At 40.1% G+C, this 26,991-nt stretch overlaps 1 protein-coding gene across 3 annotated transcripts in view; it reads left to right on the plus strand.

The window, feature by feature from the left end:
* The window catches only part of mical1 (microtubule associated monooxygenase, calponin and LIM domain containing 1), a 32,114-nt gene that overhangs the window by 757 nt on the left and 4,366 nt on the right, over positions 1-26,991 (plus strand). Inside the window, exons 1-21 of one of the 3 annotated variants that reach the window (XM_021311028.2) lie at positions 2,345-2,412; positions 8,087-8,396; positions 10,337-10,544; positions 12,192-12,299; positions 12,440-12,535; positions 12,688-12,843; positions 13,812-13,912; positions 14,152-14,409; positions 15,607-15,722; positions 17,012-17,138; positions 17,395-17,467; positions 17,690-17,837; positions 19,186-19,361; positions 21,724-21,830; positions 22,036-22,098; positions 22,205-22,454; positions 24,702-24,766; positions 24,885-25,665; positions 25,755-25,882; positions 25,966-26,070; positions 26,889-26,982. In XM_021311028.2, coding sequence (XP_021166703.2) covers positions 8,139-8,396; positions 10,337-10,544; positions 12,192-12,299; positions 12,440-12,535; positions 12,688-12,843; positions 13,812-13,912; positions 14,152-14,409; positions 15,607-15,722; positions 17,012-17,138; positions 17,395-17,467; positions 17,690-17,837; positions 19,186-19,361; positions 21,724-21,830; positions 22,036-22,098; positions 22,205-22,454; positions 24,702-24,766; positions 24,885-25,665; positions 25,755-25,882; positions 25,966-26,070; positions 26,889-26,982 — 3,418 coding nt within the window. In that variant the 5' untranslated portion in view covers positions 2,345-2,412; positions 8,087-8,138. Of the gene's footprint in view, positions 1-2,344; positions 2,413-7,823; positions 7,923-8,086; positions 8,397-10,336; positions 10,545-12,191; positions 12,300-12,439; positions 12,536-12,687; positions 12,844-13,811; positions 13,913-14,151; positions 14,410-15,606; positions 15,723-17,011; positions 17,139-17,394; positions 17,468-17,689; positions 17,838-19,185; positions 19,362-21,723; positions 21,831-22,035; positions 22,099-22,204; positions 22,455-24,701; positions 24,767-24,884; positions 25,666-25,754; positions 25,883-25,965; positions 26,071-26,888; positions 26,983-26,991 lie in introns of those variants that run through there. The other 2 variants (XM_021311026.2, XM_012853304.3) reach the window with 2 other exon arrangements.

Below are 26,991 nucleotides of genomic sequence, written 5' to 3' on the forward strand. Positions count from 1 at the left end.
AGCACCCGCTGCGAGGAAAATGACGTCATTTCACGTTAAAAGCCCCGTATGATCTGTCTGGTCATGTTTAAAGGATTCCTGCTAAAACGCATCAGATGATGGTGATTACTTGCGGGGGTTCGCTCAGCCGTTCGGCACAGTCACCCGGCAGATCTATATTTACTGCAGCAGTGTTTCAAAAGCAGAAATATTTCTGGTTGAGCGGCTGCATGCCTTTTTAAATCTCATTCAAACAACAAATGACTTGTCAAGTATGAACACACCGGTGTTCTTAGTGTTATTTTTAGCTTTGACAGCCTGCCCTATCTTTAAATACCACCTCATGGATAATTGAGCAATCTGGTTCCCTTTGTAGCTGTTTTTAGACATTTACGTGCAACATTGATGCACAAGATGATGATTTTCTGGTCAAAAGTGGCTGCAGCATTTAGGTAATGAGGCCCATTTGCTTTTTTTTTTTTTTTTTTTTTTTTTTCCTTCTACTGGCCACATTGTAGGACTTTATTTATTTTTCTTTCATCATACTGTCACCATACCGTGTTCGAATTGCCTTAAATTCAATTCAAATTCTTCAAAAAATGTTGCCCCTTTGGTCTCACAATTTGCATCAGACCTGATTTCATCAGACCTCCTTTTTGTATCAATGTGTCTCTCTATTTTTGCCTAAGTAGTTTTTCAAGTCTTTAGGCTTTAGGTTTCTTCTTTATAGTGTGGAGTGGAAGTGCCCCCAGACTGAGACTCACTCTGTTGCAACAGTTCACTCCTTAGGGTGGTCTTTCCCTACCCCTTTTTTAAAAAAAATATATATTACTGGTCTTCAGATATTCATACATTGACTAATTGGCTAAGTTCACCTAATTTGATCTGGTGTAAACTTCTAATTCAATTAATGTCTCAGTCCTTTTCACCTGCCTCTATTATCTATTCATCGCTGCCTATTAAATTAGCTTCTGTCACTTTAAATCCCGTTATGCTCTCTGCATTTAAGATTTGGTCACACTTTAGGTCCTATTTTAAATTTATCTCTCCTAACCCCATGCTGTTAAGAAATTATCTATTTCCCCATGCTGCTACTAATGCCGCTTATAGGATTTGACATGGGAGAGGAATTAAAACCATGAGCGACCTTTACAAAGATGTTGTTTTTCTCTCAGTTTTTCAGAGTTGTCCTCAAAATCTAACCTGCCTCCTTCTCATTTGTTTCTCTATTTCCAAATTGGACGCTGTATTTCATCACCGTTTCCACATTTTCCATGGGTTGACCTTCTGGTGCCTAGGCCCAATCAGAAATAATCCAAAAGCTTCCCTTTGATTTTAGACCAGTGTGACAGATGTCAGTCCTTGTCTTGCAGCCTAAGTCTTACGTTTTACTTCTGTTCCAGTTTGCAGAAATTCTGGCAGTAATTTCTTTCCTGTATTTTCAGGAGTCTTTAGAATCCAGAACCAAAGTGACCCGCTAATTGTCATTTTTGGAGCTCCACGTTGAACCCATCTTCTCCGCAAAATTAGATTTTGGCTTTCTGTTCCCTTCTCGCTAGATGCTGTATTATACTCTTCTGGAAATCTCCTACTCCTTCAGCTACAGTACTATGGCTTAATATGGTCTTTTTTTTTTTTTTTTGAGGGTATAAAACAATTTTACTTACAATGAAGGGTAGTTAGACTTAGACTTAGACAAACTTTATTGTCATTTTGTATGCACAGAGTGCGTACAGAACGAAATTTAATTTGCATACAGCTTAAGAATTTCAGTGAATTGCAGTGGATTCCAGAATAAAGTACCTTTGCAGGATAATAAAGTAACTTTGCAGGATACAAAGAGTAACTTTGCAGGACAGTTCCCGGATAAAGTGCACAGTGATTTCACAGTACAGCAATTGAGATGTAAACAATGCAGGATACATGTGATACAGAGTCCAGTTTTATTTTTCAGCAGTTCAACAGTCTGATGGCAGCAGGGAAAAACATATCTCATGTTGTGTGGTTTTGTCAACGGGTTGTTGCAGATTGTGATGGCTACATGAGAGAAGGGTCTTCTGCAGACCCTATGCACGGTCTTCTAAGGTGCGTTCACATTGAGGCGACAAAATCGACACTTTTGCGTGCTTTCGCTCGCCTGACATTATCGCCAGCCGTACAATGTCGCTATCTAGTGACGCTTTCGCTCCATTCCAGTCTCCTCACTCACTTTTCTCCAGACTTGCTCCCTTCTGGACTTGTCCCGGTGGTAATAATTGGTTGAGTCCTACAACTCAGGCCAACCGCAGATCCGTCACTATCAGCTTGTCTTCCATGTTGAATGAAAACTGCTTCGTCTCCGCTGCTGTCCTTCACCCCACGTCACAGCCACATGCAGTTCCTGATTGGTTGTCGTGGCACAACAGCTTTTTCAACTTCAACAGTCCCTTGCAGGTGTCGTGTCACTCTGGCTTTACTTTAATCGCCAAAATTGCACATTTTGTGTCATTATAATTTCCTCTGTGACCTCGCTTTGCATCACCTGTGCGTAGGGGTATCATGTAAAACTGTTGCTCGGCCTGACACAATGTGAACGCACCTTCACAGCGGATCTGGAGAAGTCTCTGACTGGAGACGTTGTTGTTGTACGACAGGCTGTTGAAGAGGAGACTCAGGGTTGTCCATAATGTTCTGCGTTTTATAAAGAATCCTCCTTTGCACCGTCATCTCCAGATGTTCTATAGGAGTCCCCAGAACAGAGCTGGCCTCCTTTTATAGGCCTGGGCGATAAATCGATTTAATTGATAAATTTGAATGTAATTCTTGGATAATGTGGATTTTATTTTGCCAATGCACTCAATGGTCTTCCATGAAGGGAATCGCATGCAATGCTGAATATATGTTTACAAAAATATATTGTAAAGAGGAAACTTTTTTACTCCATAATACAAGGCACTTTAATGTACTCGTTTACTTTTGTAAGTTAGTTTGAAGTTACACAAGTGATTGAAGGCTGTTATTAGCTCATTATGTAACATCACTTGCAGCAAATGTTTAGTCATATTTTCATTGTTTACAACAGCAGGGCCACCATCTTGATTTATGAGCATCTTTCACAGCTTTTATTGAGTTGCACTTTGAATTCAGGCTATGCTTGACATAAAAGAAAGTTTTTAAATTTCTTTTGGTGACACGAAAGGGAGGAATAAAAATTGATTAATCAGATTAGGTGTTGTAAAACCGGAGATTTGATTTTCAGGCCATATCGCCCCACCCTACTTCTTTATAAGCTTGTTGAGCTTCTTTAGGTGAAAGCTGTTTCATTTTCAGTTTGAATTTTGCTTTGGTGGTGCTGCTGCTGCTGCTGCAGTCTGTTTTGAATGTCACAGAGGCGTCCGGGGAGGCTTACAGAAGAAAAATATACTAACAGTGTTATTTTTACTGCATACTAATCGAAACTGGCCTAACCCTAAATGTAACAAAAGGGAAGAAAGCCTGTTTGTTTTTTTAAAGCATGCTTTATGTCAAACATGCGTCATCATGATCTTCACTTCTAGGAAACAATCTGCTGGCAATTATTAATAAAAATGTATTGTGGACTATTTTCCATTCAGTGTTATTAGATCCACTGCACTTGAAAAAAGTTGGAGATCAGTTGTACCTATTTTAAGTCCAAAAATCTTATTCCGTTGGCAAATAATCTTATTTACATGCTTAAATTAAGAAGAAATACACAAATGTCAAGAAAATGCTACTTTATTTTTTAGTTTGCTTTTTGCAGTGTGTTCTGGGTCTCAGATGCAGGACTGCTGCAGCACAGTCACTGTGAGTTGAATATTTGTTATGAGGAAGTGGTATTTTGGGGTTTGTTACAGGAAACGTTACCCGACTGAATTTTACATTTTTAGTCCTTTCTTCATGCGAGTTGTCTTGCCGTATAGAAAATGGAAAATATTGCAAATGTGGGGAAGCTGCTTTAAACAGTTGTTTTCCTGTTGTCAGGTTTACTGTTGGATTGTTAACATTTACATTTTGCAGGTGTTGGTTCTACTTCCTGAAACCAGCCCACTTTTGGTAAACGCTGTCAACCCTAACCCTCGGTCACCTTCCTTTCCATTACTAAGTATTTCCAGCATTCATTCAAGTGTAACAAACCTTACATTGATCTACAAAGAGCCAAGGACACCTTCACAGGAACTTGGTGGTTGGCACCCTTACATCCAGGGTGTGACTTCAAAACTTGGCTGTGGCATTACATTTTGTCTTTTATTGGGTTAATCAGGAACGTTGGCCTCACTGGTCTATCTACAGTGTTGCGTCACTTTTATTGACACCCTGGCATAGATGTGTAAAAACACATCCCTTCTTTTATTGCAGTAGTAAAATTTCACTCAGAAACAAAATGAAGGAAACGCTTTTATTTTAAAACAAGCGTTGAATGGAGGGAAATCACACAATCAGAAGGGCTGGGTTTAACCAAATCATTTATTTTATTTTTTCTCACCTATCCTTTTGACACTGTGAAAAAAAGACCACACTGTTGGCATTGCTGCTCTGCTTCAGTTAAACAGCCCTCAACCCTGCACTGCGTCGCTATAACTGTCACGTGACCAAACAAAAACCACATGGCCAACCCCCCCCCCCTCCAGAAACACGGCAACAAGACGGAAATAAACTACGGTTATTAATATCAGCTCAGTTTTACTAATGAAAGTGATTCAGAAATGCAAAGAAATGACTAAAGCCGGACAATAATGACGTTAGAGCTGATATATCATTCATCCGGTGTATCTCTCTTCGTCTGATTTATGTTTCTATTTATCTGCTCTGTCATTGTGAAGCACTTTATGATTTCTATGTGAAAAGCGCTGTAGAAACACTCACTAATGATGAAGTGACACATAGGCCCTTGTCTCTGCAAGCTGCCAGAACAAGATGAGATAAGCTGAGAAAATTGATGAATTTAGATGTTAGAAGAACAAAACGGCTCTTTACTCCTTGTATCATTGCAGGGATACACTGCGGTTAGCCTGGTTACACCACAGCCCAAGGGTCTGAAGCTTAAATTTTCTGTCTGTGGAGTTTGCATGTTCTCTTCTTGCATGTGTTCTAGTTTGCATGAGTTTGTTTGAGCATTGTTGCCTGTACCTTGTTGGACCAACACAGAGTTGGACTTGTGAGCAGGTGTGTTAGGCTCCAGCCTCCCATGACACTGACCAGGACTGAACAGCTGCAGCAGAAGGATAGGTGGATAATACTTGTATTGACAGAATAGTGTCCATGTCTTCATATCTGGTAATATAATTTGCCCCCACATGCCTCCAGAATTAAAACCCGTGACCGGGATGTACTTCGGTTCAAAAACAGTCACATGAACAAACAAAACAAATGATGTTTTGTTTTCAAACCAATAAATTCAACAAATATAATTAATAATACTTGGAGATCTTTTTATTTTTATATTTGACCTATCCTCCAAATCAGATTTTGCTGTTTTCCTGGGAGTAGTTATAAGATTACATTATTAATTGGCCTCTTCGGTCAACAAATCTCTGCTTAGTAAAAATTCACAACCGTACTCTATATTATGATGGACAGTGTTTCCATTGTGTTCACATTTATGAACCATTTATATTCAGCTGATTTTTTTTTTCCTCCCTTCTTGTTATTATAAACCTCACAGATAACCTGATAAACTTGATAGGGAGAGCAATCCTGCAGCTGGTTTTGCCAAGTCATCTCAACTGAAAGCTTTTAACTAGATCCTGAAGACAAGCATGTTTTAACGCTCTAAAACTGGTCCTTAACATGAGCAACATCTTTACACTGATTAAAAGATTAGGACTTTTATCAGCACAGTGTTGTTTTTGTGCCTTTTACTGCAACTATAGGCTGACCTAATACAGAACTATGCAGGAAATGATCATTAATATTTTTCAATAACTGTCTACGTCATGAGTTGTTAATCTGGCTCTGTTCTAGATGGCTGATTTTTTTTTTTTTTTTCCTTTAGGCAATATTCCACTGTGGATCAGCTGATGAGATCTGGTTTACATTTTATTTTGGTGATTTGAAACAAACTGTCTGAAGGATCTGATTAGCATTCAATTAAATTTTATTTGTACAGCGCCAGTTCACAACACATGCCGTCTCAAGGCACTTAAAGTCAAATTCAATCAAATCCTCCTGACAGATTGGTCAGAAAGTTTCCTCTCTAAGGAAACCCAGCAGGTTGCATCAAGTCTCCCCAAGCAGCATTCACTCCTCCTGAAAGAGCGTAGAGCCACAGTGGACAGTCGTCTGCATTGTTGCTGGCTTTGCAGCAATCCCTCATACTGAGCATGCATGAAGCGACAGTGGAGAGGAAAACTCCCCTTTAACAGGGAGGAGAACCTCCAGCAGAACCAGAACCAGGCTCAGTGTGAACGCTCATCTGCCTCGACCCACTGGGGCTTAGAGAAGACAGAGCAGAGACTCAGAAAGCACAGAAGCACACATTGATCCAGGAGTACTTTCTATGCTATATGGTAATAGTGGATGATCTGTCTTCCCTGGATGATGTCACAGCTAACAGAACACCAGACCAGGTGTACCTTCTATGAAGAGAAAATGATAGAGAACAAAAAGTAAAAAATTGAAATCACAATCAACAACGCAAATCGGAGAACAGTAGGAGAACTCAGCAGAGTGAGAGAAATAGACCCTGATGTCCTCCAGTAGCCTAAGCCTATGGCAGCATAACTATAGAGATAGCTCAGGGTAACATGAGCCACTCTAACTAGAAGCTTTGTCAAAAAGGAAAGTTTTAAGTCTAGTCTTAAAAGTAGACAGGGTGTCTGCCTCACAGACCAAAACTGGGAGTTGGTTCCACAGGAGAGGAGCCTGATAGCTAAACGATCTGCCTCCCATTCTACTTTTAGAGACTCTAGGTAAACAATTTATTATTATTTAAATTATTGTTTCCTTTATCATATCAACATGTATCCAGGGATTTTTCTAAAGATTCATTTTCATGCATAAGTTTTAAAAATGTTAGCAGGTTTAGGAAGACTTTAATATTTCCTTCTTTTGAGCTTCAGTAAATGTTGTACGGAATGTCATGGCGCATGTCGCTTTTGTATGCATGTCTTTTGTAATGAGAGATATTTGGTATATGTTCTTGCAGCTACGGAAAGCAAGCCTCTTAAAGTAAACTGGTTCTACCTACTGTACGTCGGTTCTGTTCAGATCAGAAAATAGAGATGCATCAATCTATTAGGCAGATATTGCTCTCTGCCAATATTATGTTGATCCACTCTGGTAGTTGGTCAGCATACCAGATTTTTTTAAAAACTTTTTATCAATTGCATCAAAATTAAGGTCTTTCATCGTTTACAGCTGAATAATAGCTCTGGTTCATAAATACGAATCATTTTGTAATTCTTTAATTTTCTGTTAGTTTAAAAACTGCTACTTCTATGATAGTATACATGCAAAACTTTCTTTGTCTTTTTATTATGGTTGTACTTGTTAGTCTTTTTATTTAGCAAAAGAAGAAAAGGTATCTGTCAAAATCAGAATCTGCAGGTAAGATCTCCAGAGGTTAATGGAAATCAGCCAGAAAAAGGCTCATTGGTGCACATCTAAAAAGGAATTTGAACTCGCAGATGTGCACCATCCATTGTGATCGTAAATATAAAGCTAAAGACAAGTTGGGCCTGTTAAGGCACTTTGAAAATGTGTTATGCGCCAGCAGCTCATACCCACTGAATGTGACACATCCTCAAGCTGTGTGTGAGAATGACACATTAGAGGTTGATCATTTGCAAACTGGTCATAAAAACAAACACATGACCAACCAGAAAACCCACTGAGGGGAAGTTTGTAATGACTCAAAAGACCGCGTTGCTTCAAGCCCTCTGTGTTTTAAAGGTTTGGGCTATAATTAAGAGTCCATGGTGATGGAGCTTCCCATTACACAGCAGGTAGGAAATCCTAATGACTGGAGCAGCTTTATAGATGCAAACAACAAAGAGATGGACTTTGCTACCCCTCTGATTACCTACACTGAACGTGTTTTCACTGTAAGAGTTTTTTTCTTTCTTCCTGGTAGCAGGTATTAATGCGATGGTTTGCCTCCCTTCCACAGTTCAGCTTAAATCTCAGCGACCAAACGGATCTGGATCTCCTCACCTTCAGCCATGGCGGGCAAGGAAGACAGGAATCCCTCACACGCCACATTTGACCTCTTTGTCCAAGCCAAGACTTGCAAGGATGTAAAGCAGCACTTTGCCGACCTCTGTAATCAACTGCAGCTCGATCCTAAAGATTTCAGGGGTTTCTACAACAAGCTAAAGGAACGGCTGAACTACTGGAAGGCCAAAGCCTTGTGGACCAAGTTGGACAAAAGAGCCTCTCAAGAGGTTTACCAGCAGGGAAAAGCCTGTGCCCAGATCAAGGTACAGTTGTTGATCTTTCTATTATGACAAAAGGAAAGCAAAAAAAAAAACAACCTCTCTCTAGTGTTTGATTTCCCTGATGAGGTACTTTAAGAGCTGGAAGTCTTTTATTTTAATAACTAACAGCAACATTAGCTTGTGTTGGAGCAGTTGCTGTGGTTTGAGAAAATGTTGCTTTATCTCTAAGGTGACGGTCTTTTCCTTCTCATGTTCTGAAACATGAGCGGGAATAGGTGTTGGGTGCAGGGCCTGATTTCCAGACAATAGAGTAAATCAGGTTTAGCTAGATGGTTTCTGCCTCGTCTTAATCTGTTGAAGAAAAAGCACAAGGTTGACTTTTGTTGTGATCTTTTACATTAAATATTTTAAGGGTTTCCACGCAGAGATTTTTGTAAAAGCTTCTTTTTTTTAAACTAAGTTTTGAAGATAATTACCTGCTCTCATTTATTGCCTTGATTTCCCATAATAGGACGATAAAGCTGTGTAGACTTAATGTTCAAAGACAAATGAGTCTAATATTTACTAATGTGAAGAAGCCGGGACATTTCTGCATGTTTTCTGAAATCTATGGTGGCTGGGAAGTGCAAACCAACAGTACAGAATCTGAAACACTTTTACAAGGCTTGAGACAAATTGACATTTCAGAAAACAATTTAACGACACACAAAACACTTTTAAAAGTTCTGTAACAAATATAATTGTAAAAAAAACAAAAAACAAATTTACAGGTCAGAAGACAAATGTTCAATTCCTGAGACAAATTTTGCAAACAACAAAATCAACGGGAAAGGGACTTTGTCAACTGTGATGCTAACCCAGAAGTGATAGCTTGGACCGACCACACAAAAACAAAAACGCGTTTATACTTAGATGTTTGCCACAAAATGGGTAAAATGTCATTTGACTGCTGTACATCTCGGATCATCATGAACGCTGCCGGTATCACTTCCGGGCTAGCCTCAGAGACTCTCACTTTCTGGTTGATTTTGTTGTTTGTAAATTTGTTTCGGGAATTGCAAAAGTGTTTCGCATGTTACAAATGTATTTTTATTTTTTTATTATATTTGTTCCGGAACTTTTAAACATGTTTCGTGCGTTGTTAGATTGTTTTTCTTTTAAATGTGAATTTGTCTCGAGCTTTGTAAAAGTTTTTCAGATTTTGTATTGTTGGTTTGCACTTCCTGACCACCGTAGAAATAAGATTTATTTACAGTCATGCAATTACACTTCAGGTAGGGATTATAAGAAAAGAATAATACATTTTTATCATTGTATTTATTTTTAACCACACTAAAATATACTTCTTAATGTGTGTGTGTGTGTGTGTGTGTGTGTCTCAATTACTCAATGTAGTGTAAAGAGCCTTGGTTTCTTGGGAATTGATAAAGCACTATACAAGTACCATTTTACTGTTTTATGACCGAGGTTGTTACAGCACTTAATGTTCAAACATCTAATCTTACAATAAAAACCACTTCTATCTTTTCTGATTTAAGATGAAAAATCTCTTCATATTATCACAGACTTGTCTCTGTGTTTTGGGATCAATGTGCTGTCGACACAGAGTGGCGCCCCGGGAGCAATCTGTGGTCAACGGTGTTGTTCAGGGATCCAGATAAATGTTTAAAGTTATAGATTTACTTAAAATGTGGGCAATTAGCAACTTAAGACTTAGATAATCTTGAGATGTATTCAGACAAGCTTCTGAGCAAACCTCATCTTATTTTGAGGTTTCTTAGATGCCACCTGCAGGATAAGAGGTTAAAAAGTCAAGTTAAGATATTTTAAAGAAGAAAGAAAACAATTACAAGTACAGGGAAGTGCAGGGACAAATAAACAAGTAGTGTTTGCTGCAGAATCTTTGTTTCCTGCAATTCCTGTTTGAGTTCTCGTCACTTTAACCTGGATTATGAAAATTTTTCTTCTTTTCTCACACCTAGTGTCTGGTGTTGGGTGCAGGACCATGTGGGCTGCGAGCAGCCATCGAACTGTCCCTGCTGGGGGCTCAGGTGGTGGTGTTGGAGAAGAGAGAGATGTTCTCTAGGAACAACGTTCTCCACCTGTGGCCTTACACCATCCATGACCTCCGGGAGCTCGGAGCCAAAAAGTTATACGGCAAATTCTGCTCTGGCTCCCTGGATCACATCAGTAAGAAACTTTGACGCCTAATCTGAATGCAAAGAAAAATAGCCTTTGCACAACCGCTTCAAACAGGATATTAGAACCTTTAGAGCCCACTTGCACAGATGATTTGCTGCCTTTTTAATAAAATAATTACACCATGGGCCATATTCAGTTAAGCATGTTTAAGCGTTCATTGTTGACAGAGTTGCAACCATGCAGACCTTTTCAGTCCTTTTTTCAGTCTCATTAATGGGTGGGAAGAGATCCACAGACGATTTGTTTTAAATCTGTTTGCATTCTATCAGGGCTGCACAAAATTAGAAAATATGAAACACAATATTATTTTTAATATTGCAACATCATTTTCTGGTTCCACTTTACAATAATACTTCCCTTATAGCTTGCTAATAGTTTATAAATATGCCTTTAATTCATCTGTAAACACATTATAACTCATTCTTAAATGTTATGCATTAATTAAGCACCTGCAAGAGACAAAACTGACGGGTTTGTGCTTACAAGGTAGTAACTTGGTCTAAAATGTTTAATATAAACGACTCTAGACGAAACAAATAGTTGAACAGATTAGGCTCAATATTTGGCAAGAAACAGTTTTGTCTCTTGCTTCCCTTTAATTAATGCATAATAAACACGTCAAGTGTTTACAGATTAATTAACAAAACAACTATAATTTATGTATCAGCCATCTGTAAGGGAAGCCTCATTGTAAAGTGGAACCCTTATTCTACACCAGCTTTAACATTATGGTCACAAAGTGGCAGAATATATTATTTTACATCCAGAGTGACGCATGCACTTTGAAATATTCTGTATATATATATATATATATATATTTTTTTTTTTTTTCTTTCTTTGCTCAGATCCCATTTCTGAATTTAAATATCTGCTAATTTGGATATTTTGCCTACCCCCTCTGGAACGCTTTTATTGAACAATGCATTTTTTTGCCTGTTTTTATACAATTAATGGAAATACTGTTCATTTTATCATTTATCTATGTCATGGTTTGTTTTTTAGGTTAAACTGCCAGAGTAAAATCTGCCAAAATTAGACCTCAAACATAGAACTATAGCGTCCACGTTGGTGGATGGATCGATGCTTCCACTTTGATATCAGATCCAAAAACGAGGCCAGTCTTAGGAGACTGATATTGGTTTGGATCAGTCCCCTTTCTAAGGATATTTTTATCTATTAGGTGATTGCGGTTGTGTTGCACGCACTGCTGCTGCAATCACAAATGCTCTAAAGCCTACTTAATTTAATACTTCAATGAGTTTTTACTACAAGATAATGAAAATATTTTATTTTTACACATGCAATTTAGTCAAATTGCACTGCAAAGGTAAACATGCATGGTGACCCTTCAAAATCCTGACACTACCTACATGTGGACCATGTTTTCACTCCAAATGTCTCAGAGGCAGCAATAGTCATCTGTTTTTAAGGAATCATGTCTTGCTACTATTAAAACTGCCAGAATTAATATGATTGTTGGTTTGAACAGAAAATTAATTTATAGAATAGTTACCAAATAATAATAATAATATTGAAAACAGTTGTTTCTGTCTTGGTTATCTTAGATATCTAGTTAAACATGTTTTTTTTTTTTTTTTTTTTTTTTTTTTTTTTTTTTTTTTTTTTTTTTTTAAGGCATCCGTCAGCTACAGCTGATCCTGCTGAAGGTATCTCTCCTCCTCGGAGTGGAGGTACACACCAGAGTGGAGTACAAGGGCTTGATCGAGCCCTCTGGTGAAAAAGGTACCTCATTTACCGGCTTTCTCTGTAGTACTAACATTACAACGTTTAATAAAAAACTTTGAGCACCTAAAATAGCTGGGTGTAGCTGGAAATCTAGTGAGTTGAAGTAAATATAGTACCTGTTTGATGTTTCTCTGCAGGTTGGATGGCCAGACTGGAGCCTCAGTCTCATCCTGCCGCAGCCTTCCAGTTCGATGTTTTTATCTCTGCAGGGGGAGGCAGGTTCGTCCCTGATGGTGAGGGGGGAAAACAAAACGTGCAGCTAAGAATCGCTGTTACAGTTTAAACGGGACACTTTGTTCTTAGCCATTACCATAAAAAACAAACATGCCTCTGTATTCTTTTTAAATAAGTAAATTGTTTCCTTACTTTGTCTTCTTTCTGTCAGGTTTTAAGCACAAGGAGTTGAGAGGGAGGCTGGCTATTGGCATCACGGCCAATTTTATCAACGGGAACACAGCTGCCGAGGCCCAAGTACCAGAGATCAGCGGCGTGGCCCGCATCTACAATCAGAGGTTCTTCCAAGACCTGCTCAATGAGACAGGTAGCAATCCAAATATAATGTGTGATCATGTTTGATGGGAGGGTAGTTGAACCGTCTCTTCAAGGCACCTAGTTTTTTAGACCCCTCCTGTAAAGAAGCACAGTAGCCCATGCTGTACCTCTGTAAGGAGCAGCTTTATGATGCTTTGCAGACAAAATCTGGACAGAAAGTTGTCATCATAAAACCTGAAGCACAAAACGCATAGTTAAAGCTCAGACTTGCACAGATCAAAATGCCAATACATGCTTCTTTACTAATTTTATTTTCCTTAGTGAGACATTGTTGATACTAGTGGAAAAGTTGTCGTTGCAATTTCTGTCCTTTTTTATTTTTTAAGTTTTGTTATCAACTCTTGTTTCCTTTCAAATACAAAGATAAAGTTTTATTAGAATTGTGTTTTTTGTTTATGTAGCTGATATATTGTGTAGGTGTTTCTCTTGTAAATGAGATTACCTGTCTAAAAGTACATGAATAAAATAAATTGTAGCTTTTAACACTTAGGTGAATGTTGGCAACCAGTGAGATTTCCAAATAGTTTTGCTCTGTCAGACTAATTACACATATCATTAAGATGTTACAATTTTATCAGATTTTTTATTTTTTTTTTACATCATGTGAACTATAAAACCAGAGCAAAAGAACAATGTCTTCCCACAGAGTAGATATAATCAAGTATTATTTATAATCAGTGCTGGGTGTAAAAAATAAATAAAGAAGAAACAAATATGAAGTGATCTGGTTAGCTGGAGCCTTAGAAATCATTCTTACTCTGATCTGACCCAAGTGAGCTGAACTATTTTCTAATCCCCTTTAAACTTTCAGTGCACACTGCTACAATACCGCCTGTCTAGAATTAGTCAAACCAGTAAAATACTGTAAATAAAGAAGATATTGCAATCGGAAAACCAAATCTTTCTGATTATCTGCCTCTAAACCCAACTTTCTGCCTCTCCGTTTTTCTATTCCAGATATTGACTTGGAGAATATTGTGTACTACAAAGACGACACCCACTACTTTGTCATGACAGCCAAGAGGAAGAGCTTGCTGAAGAGGGGGGTCATTAAACAGGTGAGGACAACGCATCCATTACCGAGAAAAAGCGTGTCTTCTTGGCACAAGCTGCATCTCTGGCCTGCAGAGATAAGACTTGAAACCGACGAAATGCAACACTTGTGCTCGGGTTTCTGCGTGAAAGAGAAGATTTGAATCAGATCTTCCTTTCTGCAGCCTGCTGTAAAACAAGTATAAAGAATGCCACTCTCCTTGTCATGACTCATCGGATGCTGTCTTTCACTTTTTGTCTGCAGGACTTTAGTAACGCGGAGCAGCTGCTGGCACCTGACAACGTAGATCACATGGCATTGTGCCATTATGCACATGATGCTGCAAACTTCTCCACTGGTGGCCAGCTGCCCGACCTACAGTTTGCTCTGAATCCGTCCGGCAAGCCTGACGTGGCCATGTTTGACTTCACCTGCATGCACCGCGCCGAGAACGCCTCCCTGGTCCGAGAAAGGAGGGGCAAGAAGCTCCTGGTAGCTCTTGTTGGAGACTGCCTGGTAGAGGTAATGGACTGCACTTAGGAGTCATTCTTCTGGGTTCATTGGGAACCAGTTTGATAACATGCCTGTGGGGCAGCTGCATTGTTCATCAGCCTTCCTAGAAGTCTGTTTATTTTTATCTGAAGCTCAAACGACAATAAACACTGCATTTGGCTTTAGCTTCTGCCTTGTTTTCAGAGTGACTTGGCAAAATTAGAGTCTAATACAGATATCTAGCTGTTTACTGTAATTAAAATGTTTTATCTAAGTTAAAACACCGGCCGAGACTTGGAAAGAAACGTTTTCTTTTCATAACATCATTCCTAAAAACGATTCAGCATTAAATGCCTTTAATAACATGTTTGCTGTATGATCAGACTTTCATTGATGGCAAGGCAAGGCAAGGCAAATTGATGGTCATCATTTGTTTAATTTTCCACTGGAGACACATGGATGTGAACAGAAGATGAGTTTTAATGTTGAGAATATTTTCAAGAGTCACAACTTCACACCAAAAGTAAAAAAAAAAAAAAAACAGTTTGAATATTGCACAAATGGCATACTGATGTTAAAGTAATAATCAGTAGTAAAAAGTGAGCTATGATGATTGGACTTATAATAATCATGATTTTTTTTCCCAATTGTAGCTATGAAATATTGTCTCTCTTTGTACAAATTGGATTGTTCCTTTATTTCCATTATAACAAAAATATGCTTCAACTATGTTTATAGAGGTGATATTTAGAATTTCAACATTATGTCTATTTATGCATCTAAAAGGATCCTTAACGTCAGGTTTTGTCTAAGCTTCATCAAACAACATGCCGTTTGTTGACGTCTAAATCGACCAAAGCAGCAGGAGCCTTTTAGTTTTGATCTGTTTTAACCTAGAGGACATAATTAATAAACTGCAGTTTTTTTTTTTTTTGGGGGAGGGGGGGTGGTAGACCTGCTGCTCACCTGTCAGAATCAATCTTGATAACATTGCCTGATGTTGTTCAACGGCAGATAGATTGGTGTATCACTAACAAAAAACACCTTATTTAAAGCTTAGTTTATATCGGTATCTTTAAAATTACCATTGGTGTGATGAGCAGAAAGTCTTTTAAGAGAAAATCAAGAGAACTTGTGTGAAAAATGCAGCATGTTCAGTAAAATAGATAATTATATTTTATATTCAAGTATCCCAGTTACTTCACTCACATGGTCTTCCCTCTGCAGCCCTTCTGGCCTCTGGGAACAGGCATCGCTCGAGGGTTCTTCGCCGTATTTGACACGGCGTGGACTGTGAGGAGCTGGGGTATGGGGATCCCACCCCAGAAGGTCATTGCAGAGAGGTAGGTGAACCTGATAAAACTCAAAATGTGTACATTAACATATTTGGTGTTACTGTATGTATTCTTGCTGCTTCCTTGCTGGCAGTTTCTATTTTACAAAATCAGCAAAAGCAAATAATTCAGGTATGATATTTGCTAACAGGAAGATAAAAAACTATATTTTGAAGCTGCAATGTTAAGAATTTGTTTTTAATACAACGCAAATAAATACTAACAGTTTGGAGATAATTAGCATGATGTGATTTTGTTGTTGTGTGAAATGGACAATGTGTGCTGCAACATGTTTTCCTTGATCTTAATTTAATTCAGTTCAGTTTGTTTATGCAGAGCTTCAATCCTAGTTATTAAACCATTCAGTTAAATTCAGTTTTTCACTGAAATTAACAAAGTTCTTCATTCAAAGAAAACCAACTGATTGCATGAAGTCCCTGTCTCTGCAGCAATCCCCCTGAACGACGATGTAGCGACAGTGAACAGTAGATTGCTTCAAGCCGTCGAGTCGTTAGCTTTGCAGCAATCCCTCATGCTGAGCATGCATGTGATAAATGTAGAATGGAAAACTTTCTTTAAACACAAAAAACCTTCTAGCAGAGCCTGCATTAGTGTGATAAAGCTCACATAGAGCACAGAACCACAGCTCCAGGAGTACTTTCTATGCTAAAGAGAAGTAAATGGTTAATGGCAGCTGCAGCTCCTGTCGCATCATTTAGGAGAGAAACGCAGATCAACATATAAGCTCTGAGTCTGTACTAACCCCAGGATTCCTCTGAGCGGATACGTGCTGCACGCTTTTCACCTGGAGTAATTCAGAGCGCAGCACTGGTGCGCGGTTGGACTTGGATCACATGAGGATTGCATCACCGCCTGATGGTAGTGTACTAGTAGGCTTTAAATAGAACGATAAACCAGTAAGGTGGGTATGTGGCCAGTACTTCCCGCATCTTGCGTGCCTGCTCTTAATCTATTGGTGCAGCACACCCCCAACGCTTCTACAATCAGTGCAACCCCGGGGTAACAGTTTTGCCTTCAGTTGCCTTGTCTATGACTGGGTGAAGGACAGAAAAACAGAAATGCATCATATGCATCGACAGAAAGGGAACAAAAGGTTATTGATGGCGATAATTCAGCCGAAGGCCCCCTCCAGGAAGGTGTCAGCTAAGCAGAAGGCCAGGCAAGGTGTAGCTGGATAATTAGACTAGCTTGTAAGCATGAGTTGGAATTTTACTTATTTCCTATTGGTTGTATTTGTTTTAAACTAAATTATTCTGCTCCATTTTAAAATTACACAGAGAAAGTATGTACCAGCTGCTCTCCCAAACCACCCCTGAAAACACCAGCAAGAAGTACTCTCAGTACAGCATCGACCCTGCAACACGGTACCAGAGAGTCAACCTGTCAGCCATCCAGGCCAGCCAGGTGAGTACGCTCATTTTCTGTCTGCTCAACTGAGACAGAGTCTCTCCAACTATCTGACAATAAGTCAGATTAAGGGTTAAAAAAAGTCTTAGAGACGGTAATAAATGAGCAATAAATGACAAAGTGAGAGTTGAACAAAACGCATTTATCTTGCAAAAACATTAATGTTTAGCTGCAGTTTATGATCTGCTATTGAATCCTTTACAGCGTTTGGGAAAAATAATGTTTGACTTTCTTTTCCACCACTTGACACCAGGTGCAGCACCTGTACGATTCTGATAAAGGCAAAACCATAAAACTGAAAGACAGTCGGCCTCCTATGCGTCAAGGTATGTTTTTTTTTTTTTTTCTCCTTCCCTACAAGTTGAGTACAATAGCAGTGGTTGTTGTGATTATTAGTTCCCCTATAAATCCATCAAACCTGAAAACATTTTGTGTGAAAATGGTCACGTTTTACTGTGCATGCACGCGTTACTGGGAACTGTTCTTATGTTTGAGGAACCACTGAAAGTGACTGAGGGTTTGTTTGTTTATGTGTTTTACTTCTTCAGATACAATGAGTGGATTTCACGAGTTGTTGAAGTGGTGCCAGAACAACACCAGAGGGTACAAGAACGTGAACGTCAAAGACTTCACCCAGTCCTGGAAGTCCGGCCTCGCTCTCTGTGCTCTGATCCACCACTTCAGACCTCATCTGATGTGAGTTGCTATTTTTTTTGGTTGTTGCTCTTCCTGCCGTCCTCTCATAATAAATGGCGGGCACACACTGTACGATATTTTAAATTTTCAAATCGCAGGGTTTAAAAGTCCACAGCTCACCATATCTGTTCTCACTGTACGGCCCAACGCTCTGATTTTCATCTGAGGAGAAGAAGAAGAAGTGTGCGAGGTGGGGGGAAATCGGCTCGTAGACGCTCATAGTTCTGCTCCAACAGCAGGAGGCGCTCACGATCACTCATGAGGGCCGACTGAATTTCAAACATGTTTGATTTTTATCTGACCGTACGATTCCTGATCGGGAGGCTAATCGCCCCTCGTTACCACATGGATGCTACACAACGCATGATGCAAAAGTTCTCGCACAAAAGGGCAAAAAAATGCAGTGTATGCCTGACCTAACACCACAGCAATGCGTATTTTCATCCACAAAGCAGCATCAGGGAATGATGGAGGAGTTTTCTGTGCCGTGGCTTAGCATGCTGCCCTGCTCTGATGTCTGGGAAAGTAAAGCCAAACAGAATCATGCACACAATCTGTGCCGTTAGTGAATAGAGCCGCCAAGGCTCTGAAGCCTGGAAGCTTAAATCTATGAATTTCATGGCTTAGTTTATGATTAGATTGCAGCTTCTGTAGAGCAATAAATATCCCCTCTGATCATGCAGTTTTGTATATCTGGGATATTTTTAGAACATCAAATATCCTGAATCCAAATAGATGAAAAGAGAGGACAGCAAACTTCAACAATTTGGTTTTATTTCAGTCTCCCTTATTATTGAAAGGGTGTTTTTAGTCCATAATGCTTTTTAATATTACTTAATTGCTTTAGATCGTCTTGGTCAAGCTTTTGATTGTTGAAAACCTTGGTATACAGAGAGGTTTGTGGTCAGCTCATGTAGCTGCAAAACAAATAATTACAGCACCACCGGGTTCAGCCTCAAAGACTGGGAGAGGAGCTCAGTCGTCGTTTGGAGGAGAGCCACTGGTCCTCCGCATTAGAGCCCGCTGAGGTGTGCCTCCATTTTTAGACGCCCAAACAGACCAATAATACGCTGGAGGGACTATATGTCCCTTCTAGCCTCAGGATCCCCTAGAATGAGCTGTAGAAGAGGGATTTGTTGAGTTTCCCTGCTATACTTGTTGCCCCCCAATGGATGGATGGGGTGTGGTGGATGGAATGAAGGCTGGGTGGGCTGTTATTGTCTTTTTTTCCTACTCACAAAAAAGTTGTCTGTCTTTTACCAAAAAGCCGAGTTGTCTGATTGCATTGACTGTCTAAATATCTGACGATGCTGACACAGAACGTGGTCTTTCTCTCGTTCTTTAAAAGCGACATGTCTTCCCTGGATGAGTCAAACAGTGTTCACAACTACCAGCTGGCATTCAGCGTGGTGCAGAAGGAGCTGGGCATCCCTCCTGTCATGTCTCCCAGTGGTCAGATTGACAAGTTGTCCATGGTTCTCTACCTCACCCAAATCAAGGATGGCTTCAATTTGTCTCCAAAAGGTAAATTCTGTGCTTCTGGAATTTCTTTCTTTCTTTCTGTTTTCCAACAAATCTCTTATCAGATGTATCTCAACAGTTTGTCACAACTGAAACGTGTCTTAGAAATCTTCTTGATTTGACATGGAGGTGTATCACAATACATTAGAAATCATTGAAAATGTAATTTACCTTATTCAGTTGAAAGACTGACACCGTTACCTGACCAGGATTTGGAATACACTGTGTGATATATTGCAAGTATGTATTTATGTTGGTTCTGAAGCTTATGGCTTAGAGCTGATTGAAGTCGGTGCTTGAAGCCCTTCCACACATGTATTAAGAGCATTGGCTACAACAATTCTTTGTGTGAAGCTACTGCTGAACCTGAGCCACCAGGAACTTTTTCCCAATAACATGAGACAGTGCACTGGACTATTACTCAGTGGTATGGTTCTTTTTTTTTTTTCTGATGAAAGTAGACACACAAGTCCATTGTGTAGTTTGCTCAGTCAGTGTTGATTTATTGAGCCATGTAATCTGCTGGCACTACACCTCTAAAGTCTATGCAGCTGTTTCAAATTCTCTAAAGTTCATCGTTTTAAAATCCTCTCAAGGCAGCAGTTATCTCTGATAGTTTAACTTTATTTATTTTACTTAGAAAATTTTCATTCATTAACACATTGACATTACGCCTCAATGTAAATATTGGAATTAGCATTAGTGCTGCACAATTAATTGCATTTGCACACAATTTATAAAAAGACATAATTGCCAAATCGCAGAGATCTGCGGTTTTTGGCTATGTAACAATTAATGGATGAGACGCGTCCTTTAGGTAAAATGTTTAAAGTGGGTTTGCTCCACATGGAGGGGAGAAGAGTTGCAGCAGTGACATAATCTAATTTTATTATTTGTTTTATATAGTTTATATAATCTTACTTTTTTACCAGAAACATTCATGGATCTCACCACAGCATTAAGTAGCGATCAAACTGTTTAATACATAGACTTGTTTATTGGTTGCACTTTATGTTCAATAAGGATTGATGACCAACTCTCAAAGCTATTCTCGTGAATAATAATATTGTGATTAATAAAAACTGTTTGTAAACAAGGACTATTTATAACAACAAATGTAACAAAGCAATTGTGGTTGAAATATATCGCAATTTTGATAATTTTTTTTTTTTTTTTGGCAAAATCTTACAGCCCTTAATATAAGAGCCAAAGTTAATCCTCTATCCTAGGGGAGATGTTAAAACGTACCAAACATTCACACGAAATGTGTGAAAACAATGCATTAAACAGTCATAACTGTTTCAGAAAAAAAGGTTAATACAAGACAAATGTTATCTTGTACAGTGGAAGGGTTAACAATACAAGGCGAGTGTTGTCCAAGGAGATGAAACAATACAAATAAAGCTTTTTTCCTTCCACTTAACTTTCTAATAATATTCCTGAATACAGTGGTAAATATTTCTTTAGTAATATAGCTTTGCAGCTTACCGTCTTTGTGAAGGGTGTCAAGCAGATGTGTGCAAAAATCAGGTGTTTCCTGTACATTAAGGGTTTTCAAATAAATACTTTTCCACCATACTTAGATTTATTGAGATGCACCTGCGTTTCCGAACATGGTTGCTTAGGCACCACGGTACATTCAGCATCACATATAAAGAGTCGGGTGGGGTGTCCCTATAACGTGCATTCAATGTAGAGCAGACTGTGTCTTTAAGAAGAGGGTACCCATAATTCCCTGGGCTTAAGTGGCTTGTGCCGTGCTCAGAGCCAGCCTGTACTGGTTGTGTTGCTCGCCTGCGCTGAGCCAGCCCAGCAGCAGGCAGAGCAGACAGACGATGCGGAGCTGGCTCTTCAGCCTCTGACGGGGGGAGCAGCCTCTCTTCAAGGGGAGCGATTCCCTCGACGGCCAGCAGCAGAGGCCTTTTCAGATGAGGAGGTAACGCGGTGAGGACTCCATCGACTTGCGGGACTAAATGAGCCGAAGTGGGTTTGATGGACTCTCTTGCCCGTGATGCTGCTGTGCTCGAGATCTGCTGAGTGATGTTCAGGCAGGAGGGAGCAGTCGGCGTCGAGTAACCGCATCTGATGAGCAGCAGAGGGGGAGTGCTGGTGATTACTGGGGCTGGACAGTTTGTATTTGGTTAGACTAGTTAAAGTCTGCCGCTGCTGCTGTGGCGTCACAGAAAATACACGCAATAATCAGATATGATGCATTAGAGCATTGAAAAGAAAATGTGCAATCAGAATAACATTAGAAATGGGGCCATGGTGAGTATTCGGGTGAAATCTGCCTAAAATCCTTTTTTTTTTTTTTTTTTTTTGTCCCCCCCTTTCTGACATTTCTTCCCTCTTGTGTTGACAACAGAACCTGCAGGCCCCCTGCCACCGTCCAAGCCTCTGAGTCTCTCCCGGACACAGTCGGCTGTCTTTTTCCTGAACAGGCTGAAGCACTGCTCGCTGCAAAGACAAAAGGTATGCCCACTGTCAGATAGGTCCTCCACAGCAGGCAGAAATGTGGGATAAGAAGGCTTTAAGACACTCGTACTTGTGAATCTGTGGCTCATTCAGGAAACAGTTTTGTTGCATTCGATTTGTCTTGTTTTCTTAACACTTTGTGACTTTAAAGTCCATATTGTTAGTCAAAGTCCTTGGATAGTATTCCCTCTTTTCTCTGCAGGAAAGGCTGGCGACTCTGAAACGAGGTGCAAATACTGATAAAACGATGGGAGATGTGGATGAAGTGAGTTTTATTCAGTCAATCATCCCAACTTCCAGTGATTAATGTATTTTTTTTTTTTTTTTAAAAGTAGCTTACGGATTTGTCCCTTTGACCGTCTCCTCCTCAGATGCAAGAGCTACCTGCGTCTGCTGATGTCCGTCCAGCCCCTTCTGCTGATTCTGCTCCAGCACCGGAGCCTGAACCAGCTGAGGCGGTGCTGATGATGAATAGTGAGCAGTGCTACTTCTGTAAGGAAATGGTGTACGCGGTGGAGCGCGTCAGCGCGGAGGGAATGTTCTTCCATCGCAGCTGCTTCACCTGTCATAAGTGTGGCATCACGCTCAGATTAGGAGGCTACGCCTTCGACAAGAATAGCGGTGAGTCCAAGATACGTTTGCTTTACTTTATCTGCCATCTGTTCTAAAGACATTTAAAATAAATCGGTAAAAAAAAAGGCTCCATACGAAATGTTTCCTCAGGTAGAAAAGCAACCTGTGCCCATTCTTAGCACTCTGTTCTGTTCTTATCAGATCTGCACATTTACATTGGTACTATTTTTTTTTTAATGATTGTTTAAAGTAGGGCTGGATGATATTTCAATAATGATCTATATCGAGCAATAGATCACTTCTTGTTTCAGACTGTATGGCGTGGAGTCACGTGACTACAGACTGTCCACGTAGCGCTGCGTCTTAAAGGGACAGGAGCTTGGCCTACCTTTACTTTACCTTTCATTTTTTTCAGTACCAAAAATGCCGACATGGGCAAAATGACGTTGGTTATTGTCATAAATTTCAGTTTCGGTAGATTTTTGGATTATCGCCCAGACGATAATTATTGCCAAATGTTTTGTGAAAGAGGCCTTTGACTAGCGGACAGGTAGACTTTTGTTTGAAATACGATCTAAATAATTGACAGTTTCTCCCAGTCTCACAGCAACCAGCACAGCTGATGCAATTGACGGCAACTATAAGATCACTCCGCCCACGCGGAGGTGTACCCCAGGCCGATCTAACCCCCAACAACAAATAACTTGTAATGGTGGTGATAGTGAGCCTTGTCTGCCAACTTTGAGGCAAAGAAGACGGGGAAGAAAATGTTCAAATGAGCTGTACATCATTATTATTATTATTTTTTTTTTAACATTTTCAGTCTGGCAGTGGAGTATAAGAAATTGTTGTCTTAATGCCAAACAGAGCCCAACAGGTTTACTTTGACAAGTGGAACATTACTCACCATAGTGCTGCACATGATTTATTTCTGCAAGAAGCTTTACTAAATCTTATTCTGGAACTATTTAATGTTCAATGGACACTTGTTTGATGTACAACTTATCAAACGAGTTGTACATCAAGTCAGTGAAGGAATTTCAAGGTTACCATGAACAAATTGACGTTGAAGTTTAAATATCCAACATATAATATATATTAGTAAACTTAAAATGGTTACTGCAGTAGATGTTTTTCATGGCAAGGATTTGCAGTCTTAGAGTGAAAATTCTACATTACGCTACCCATTAAATGTTTTGTGCTAAATTTGATTCCTTTTATAACTGATCATAGCTGACAAAAGACTTAATTTATGCAACCAGAAGTTGCAACACTCAGACATCAAGATCACATAAGACACAGCAGAACTGGCGATCAGCATTATGCCTTAATTCATACATTGAGCATACAATGTAATTATGAGCAAAAATTGAGTTGCCTTTGTACAAACGTACATGCGGTGATTCTCCATCGATCACTGTTGTGTTCAGCTGCTCGTGAGGTCGGGTGCATGTATTTATCCATTTTTGACATTTTTCTAGACTCCTTTTGGGTTTTGGGAAAGGAATAAACTCTTTTCCACCCTCTAAATGTCCAGAAAAGCACCCGTCTTAATTGTACCTCCCCACTGACAACACAATCCCTCCGACCGCTATGCGTTTGTAATGTAAAATCCCAGCAATCTTGCTGGAGGTAAAGTGCGAGCAGCTTCTGCAGGTAGGAGGCGTTTCACTTTGGGACAGATTGCGATCGCTGATTGGTCATTTACTGACAAGCCGCCACGATTGATTGACAGGCGGCGTTGCGTCAATTTAGAGGTGTGTGTGCATTTCCACTAAAATGGTGCCCCTTTTGTTGAGGTTGGCAGTGCGCATTGATTCCTTTGTGCAAGGGGCCTCAATTATTCTTTTCGCCTTTCTGGCGAGTCCCTTTTGTTTGAAAACAGAGCAGAGGGTGGACACAGTGCATAGAGCAGCCCAGGATGGGTGTTTCCAGTGCTGTTTTAAATTCTCTAAAAGCTAAGCCGTACGGGTTCAGGTGGATCATGTAGAGTAGAAATGCTACCAATGTTGCCACCTCATTCACGCTCGCCCCATCGGCGAGCAGGTTTGCTCCCACCACGATAAACTGCTGCTCCTTTTATGTGGAAATGTTCTGCATGTTAAAAACAGCTGCGGGAGCTCTGACATCCTGTCAGTCATGGCGGGTGCATCTGTGCCCCAGACAAATTTGGGATATTGACAGCACAGTCTCTACATATTATGACAATTTTTTTTTTTTTTTTACAGTAATGAGTCACTTCTCCTCTTATACTCAAGGATAACACGTGAACATGTCTTCCATCTCTGCCCACAGGGAGGTTTTACTGTGAAATGCACTCTGATCTGCTGCTTACAAATGATGTTGAAACGTCATGTGAGGTGGGTAACCAAACAGATGGGAAATGTTCTGCCGCTTGCTGATAATGACTTTCTTTTTAATCAACCTTCTGTTGGCTGGTTTATTGCCTATTTGACTCGTGACTTTTTTGTTATTCAGGATTTTAAAGAGGATGAAGACGACGGGAGTTCCAGCGACGATTCCACACTGTCTCCATCAGATGAGGAGTTCTTCCTCAAACCTGATTGTGTCTCCTCTACCCCCGCCCAGTCAGAGGGACAAGAAGAACCACCTCAGATTAAACAAGAGTCCAAAGAAGGGTCCAACGAACCGCACAAGCCGAGCACTTTTCCAAAGCCAGCATCTAAGCCTGAGGGATCAGCATCCGCTCAAGACAAGCCTGAGGAGGCGGTGCCTTTCCCAGTTCCAAAGCCACGCTTGTCGCGCCAGACAACCCCCACCTCCGAGCCCTCGCCTCCTGTGGCAAAGCCTCGCAATGTCAAGTTGGCGCCCAAAACACCTCCCCCTCCAACTCCTTCAGAGGAAACGTCCAAAGCAGGACCCGAATTCTCTCTCAAACCGCTGCGGAAGCTCCAGTTGTCCGTCGAGGAGAAAAACGATCTGGGGAACCTGCAGAGCTTGAGCGCAGACTCTGACTCAGAAACCCAAGGCGGATCCTCCTCCTGCTCGTCCTCCTCTGCAAATGCAGGCGGGCCTCCTAAACGAGAGGGCCCGGATGGACAGGAGGAAGAAGGTTACTGGAGCGGGAGCACCGCCAGTCTCAACCGAGAGAGGAAGAATCGACACTGCTTTAAGAAAAAGGAGATGCCTAACGGGCAGAGAAAAGTTAGATCCAAATTCTCCCCCTGGAATCTCTCCTCCCCGAGGATCACCAGAGAGGGCGGCCTCAGCGTCCACGTTAGTCACCCCGGCAGAGTGGGTAAGTTTATCGCTCATCTTCCGTTGGACAAACCCCCCCGGCTTTACTTAATAATCTTATTAACATTTTCTACACTTGTTTTACGACAGAGACAACATTCAGACACGTTCACAGCGCCTCGGAGGAAGGTGTTGATGAAGACGATGATGATGACGATGATGATGATGATGATGATGAAGATGATGACTTTGATCAGGACGACATCGTTGTTGTGAAGGCAAAGCTTTGAGGAGATTGTGCTATTTTGGTGGTAGATGAATTCAAAGTTATTCATGTGCTCAACGTTCTCTCTGCCTGTAGTTTGGAACTGAACCAGCTGAAGTAGAAAAGTTCCAGCTGAAGAGGATGAAGACGCTGCAGCGGCAAGCCAGGATGAGCCTCATGGAGCGGTTCTGCAAAGCTCAGGTTAGAACGAAAGCCTAATATCATCGACATAACTGTGGATTCCCTGCGTTTGGACCTGGTGTTGACATGCATCCTGGGTGATCTGATCACTCCTACTCTACATTACTTCTGTTTTTTTGAGACTGCAGAACTAAAATTCTGGTATGCTTTTCTGCCACGCAATAACTTCATCTTATCATGTTGTTGTTTTTTTATTTAATATAGTCAAACACAACCTTTCGTATGCGAGGCCTCATAACATTTTCATCAGATTTGGGTGGTGCAGGGAATTTACAGAAGCCTCTTAATGAATTATAATGTCTTCCAATTAAAAATGTGAAACTTGTATAGATTTTATTACACACTGGATGAGTTTATTTTGCTTCATTTTTAACGATTATTACTTGAGGTAATGAAAGCAGGTTTTAATGACACATGTGGTCGTCTTCAGATGACAATTAATTACTATTTAATGTGTTCCTGATTTTAGCTTGTCAGAGTACTTGGGTAGACTGCAGAGAGTTGTTTTCCTAAAAGTTAAAAGTTTTTTTTTTGGCAGTACCTTTGGTTAGCACGGTTGAGAAAAAGGTTAAGTACTGGTGTATTTCTGTTCTTTCAGAAATGTAAATGAATAGTCTTTACTGATATATTAATATCTTAATTTAAAGGTGTTAAGTTAATGCTTACTTCACTAAAAGACTGAAAATTATCCAAGGAGTTATAGGTGTTTTATAGGCTAAAAGTTACTGGCTATAACTTTGTTTTTACTTTCACTGAATCTAAAACAATATTAAATATTGGGTCTACCCATGTAAAATAAAATGCTTCTTATTTTTCAGGCGATCCAGCGTAGACTGGAGGAGATCGAAGTGTCTTACAAGGACCTGGAGGAGAAAGGTGTGAAGCTGGAGAGAAGCCTGCGTAGAGAACCCAGTAAGTCTT

This window comes from Fundulus heteroclitus, chromosome 1 (assembly GCF_011125445.2).
Source record: "Fundulus heteroclitus isolate FHET01 chromosome 1, MU-UCD_Fhet_4.1, whole genome shotgun sequence".
Lineage (NCBI taxonomy): Eukaryota > Metazoa > Chordata > Actinopteri > Cyprinodontiformes > Fundulidae > Fundulus > Fundulus heteroclitus.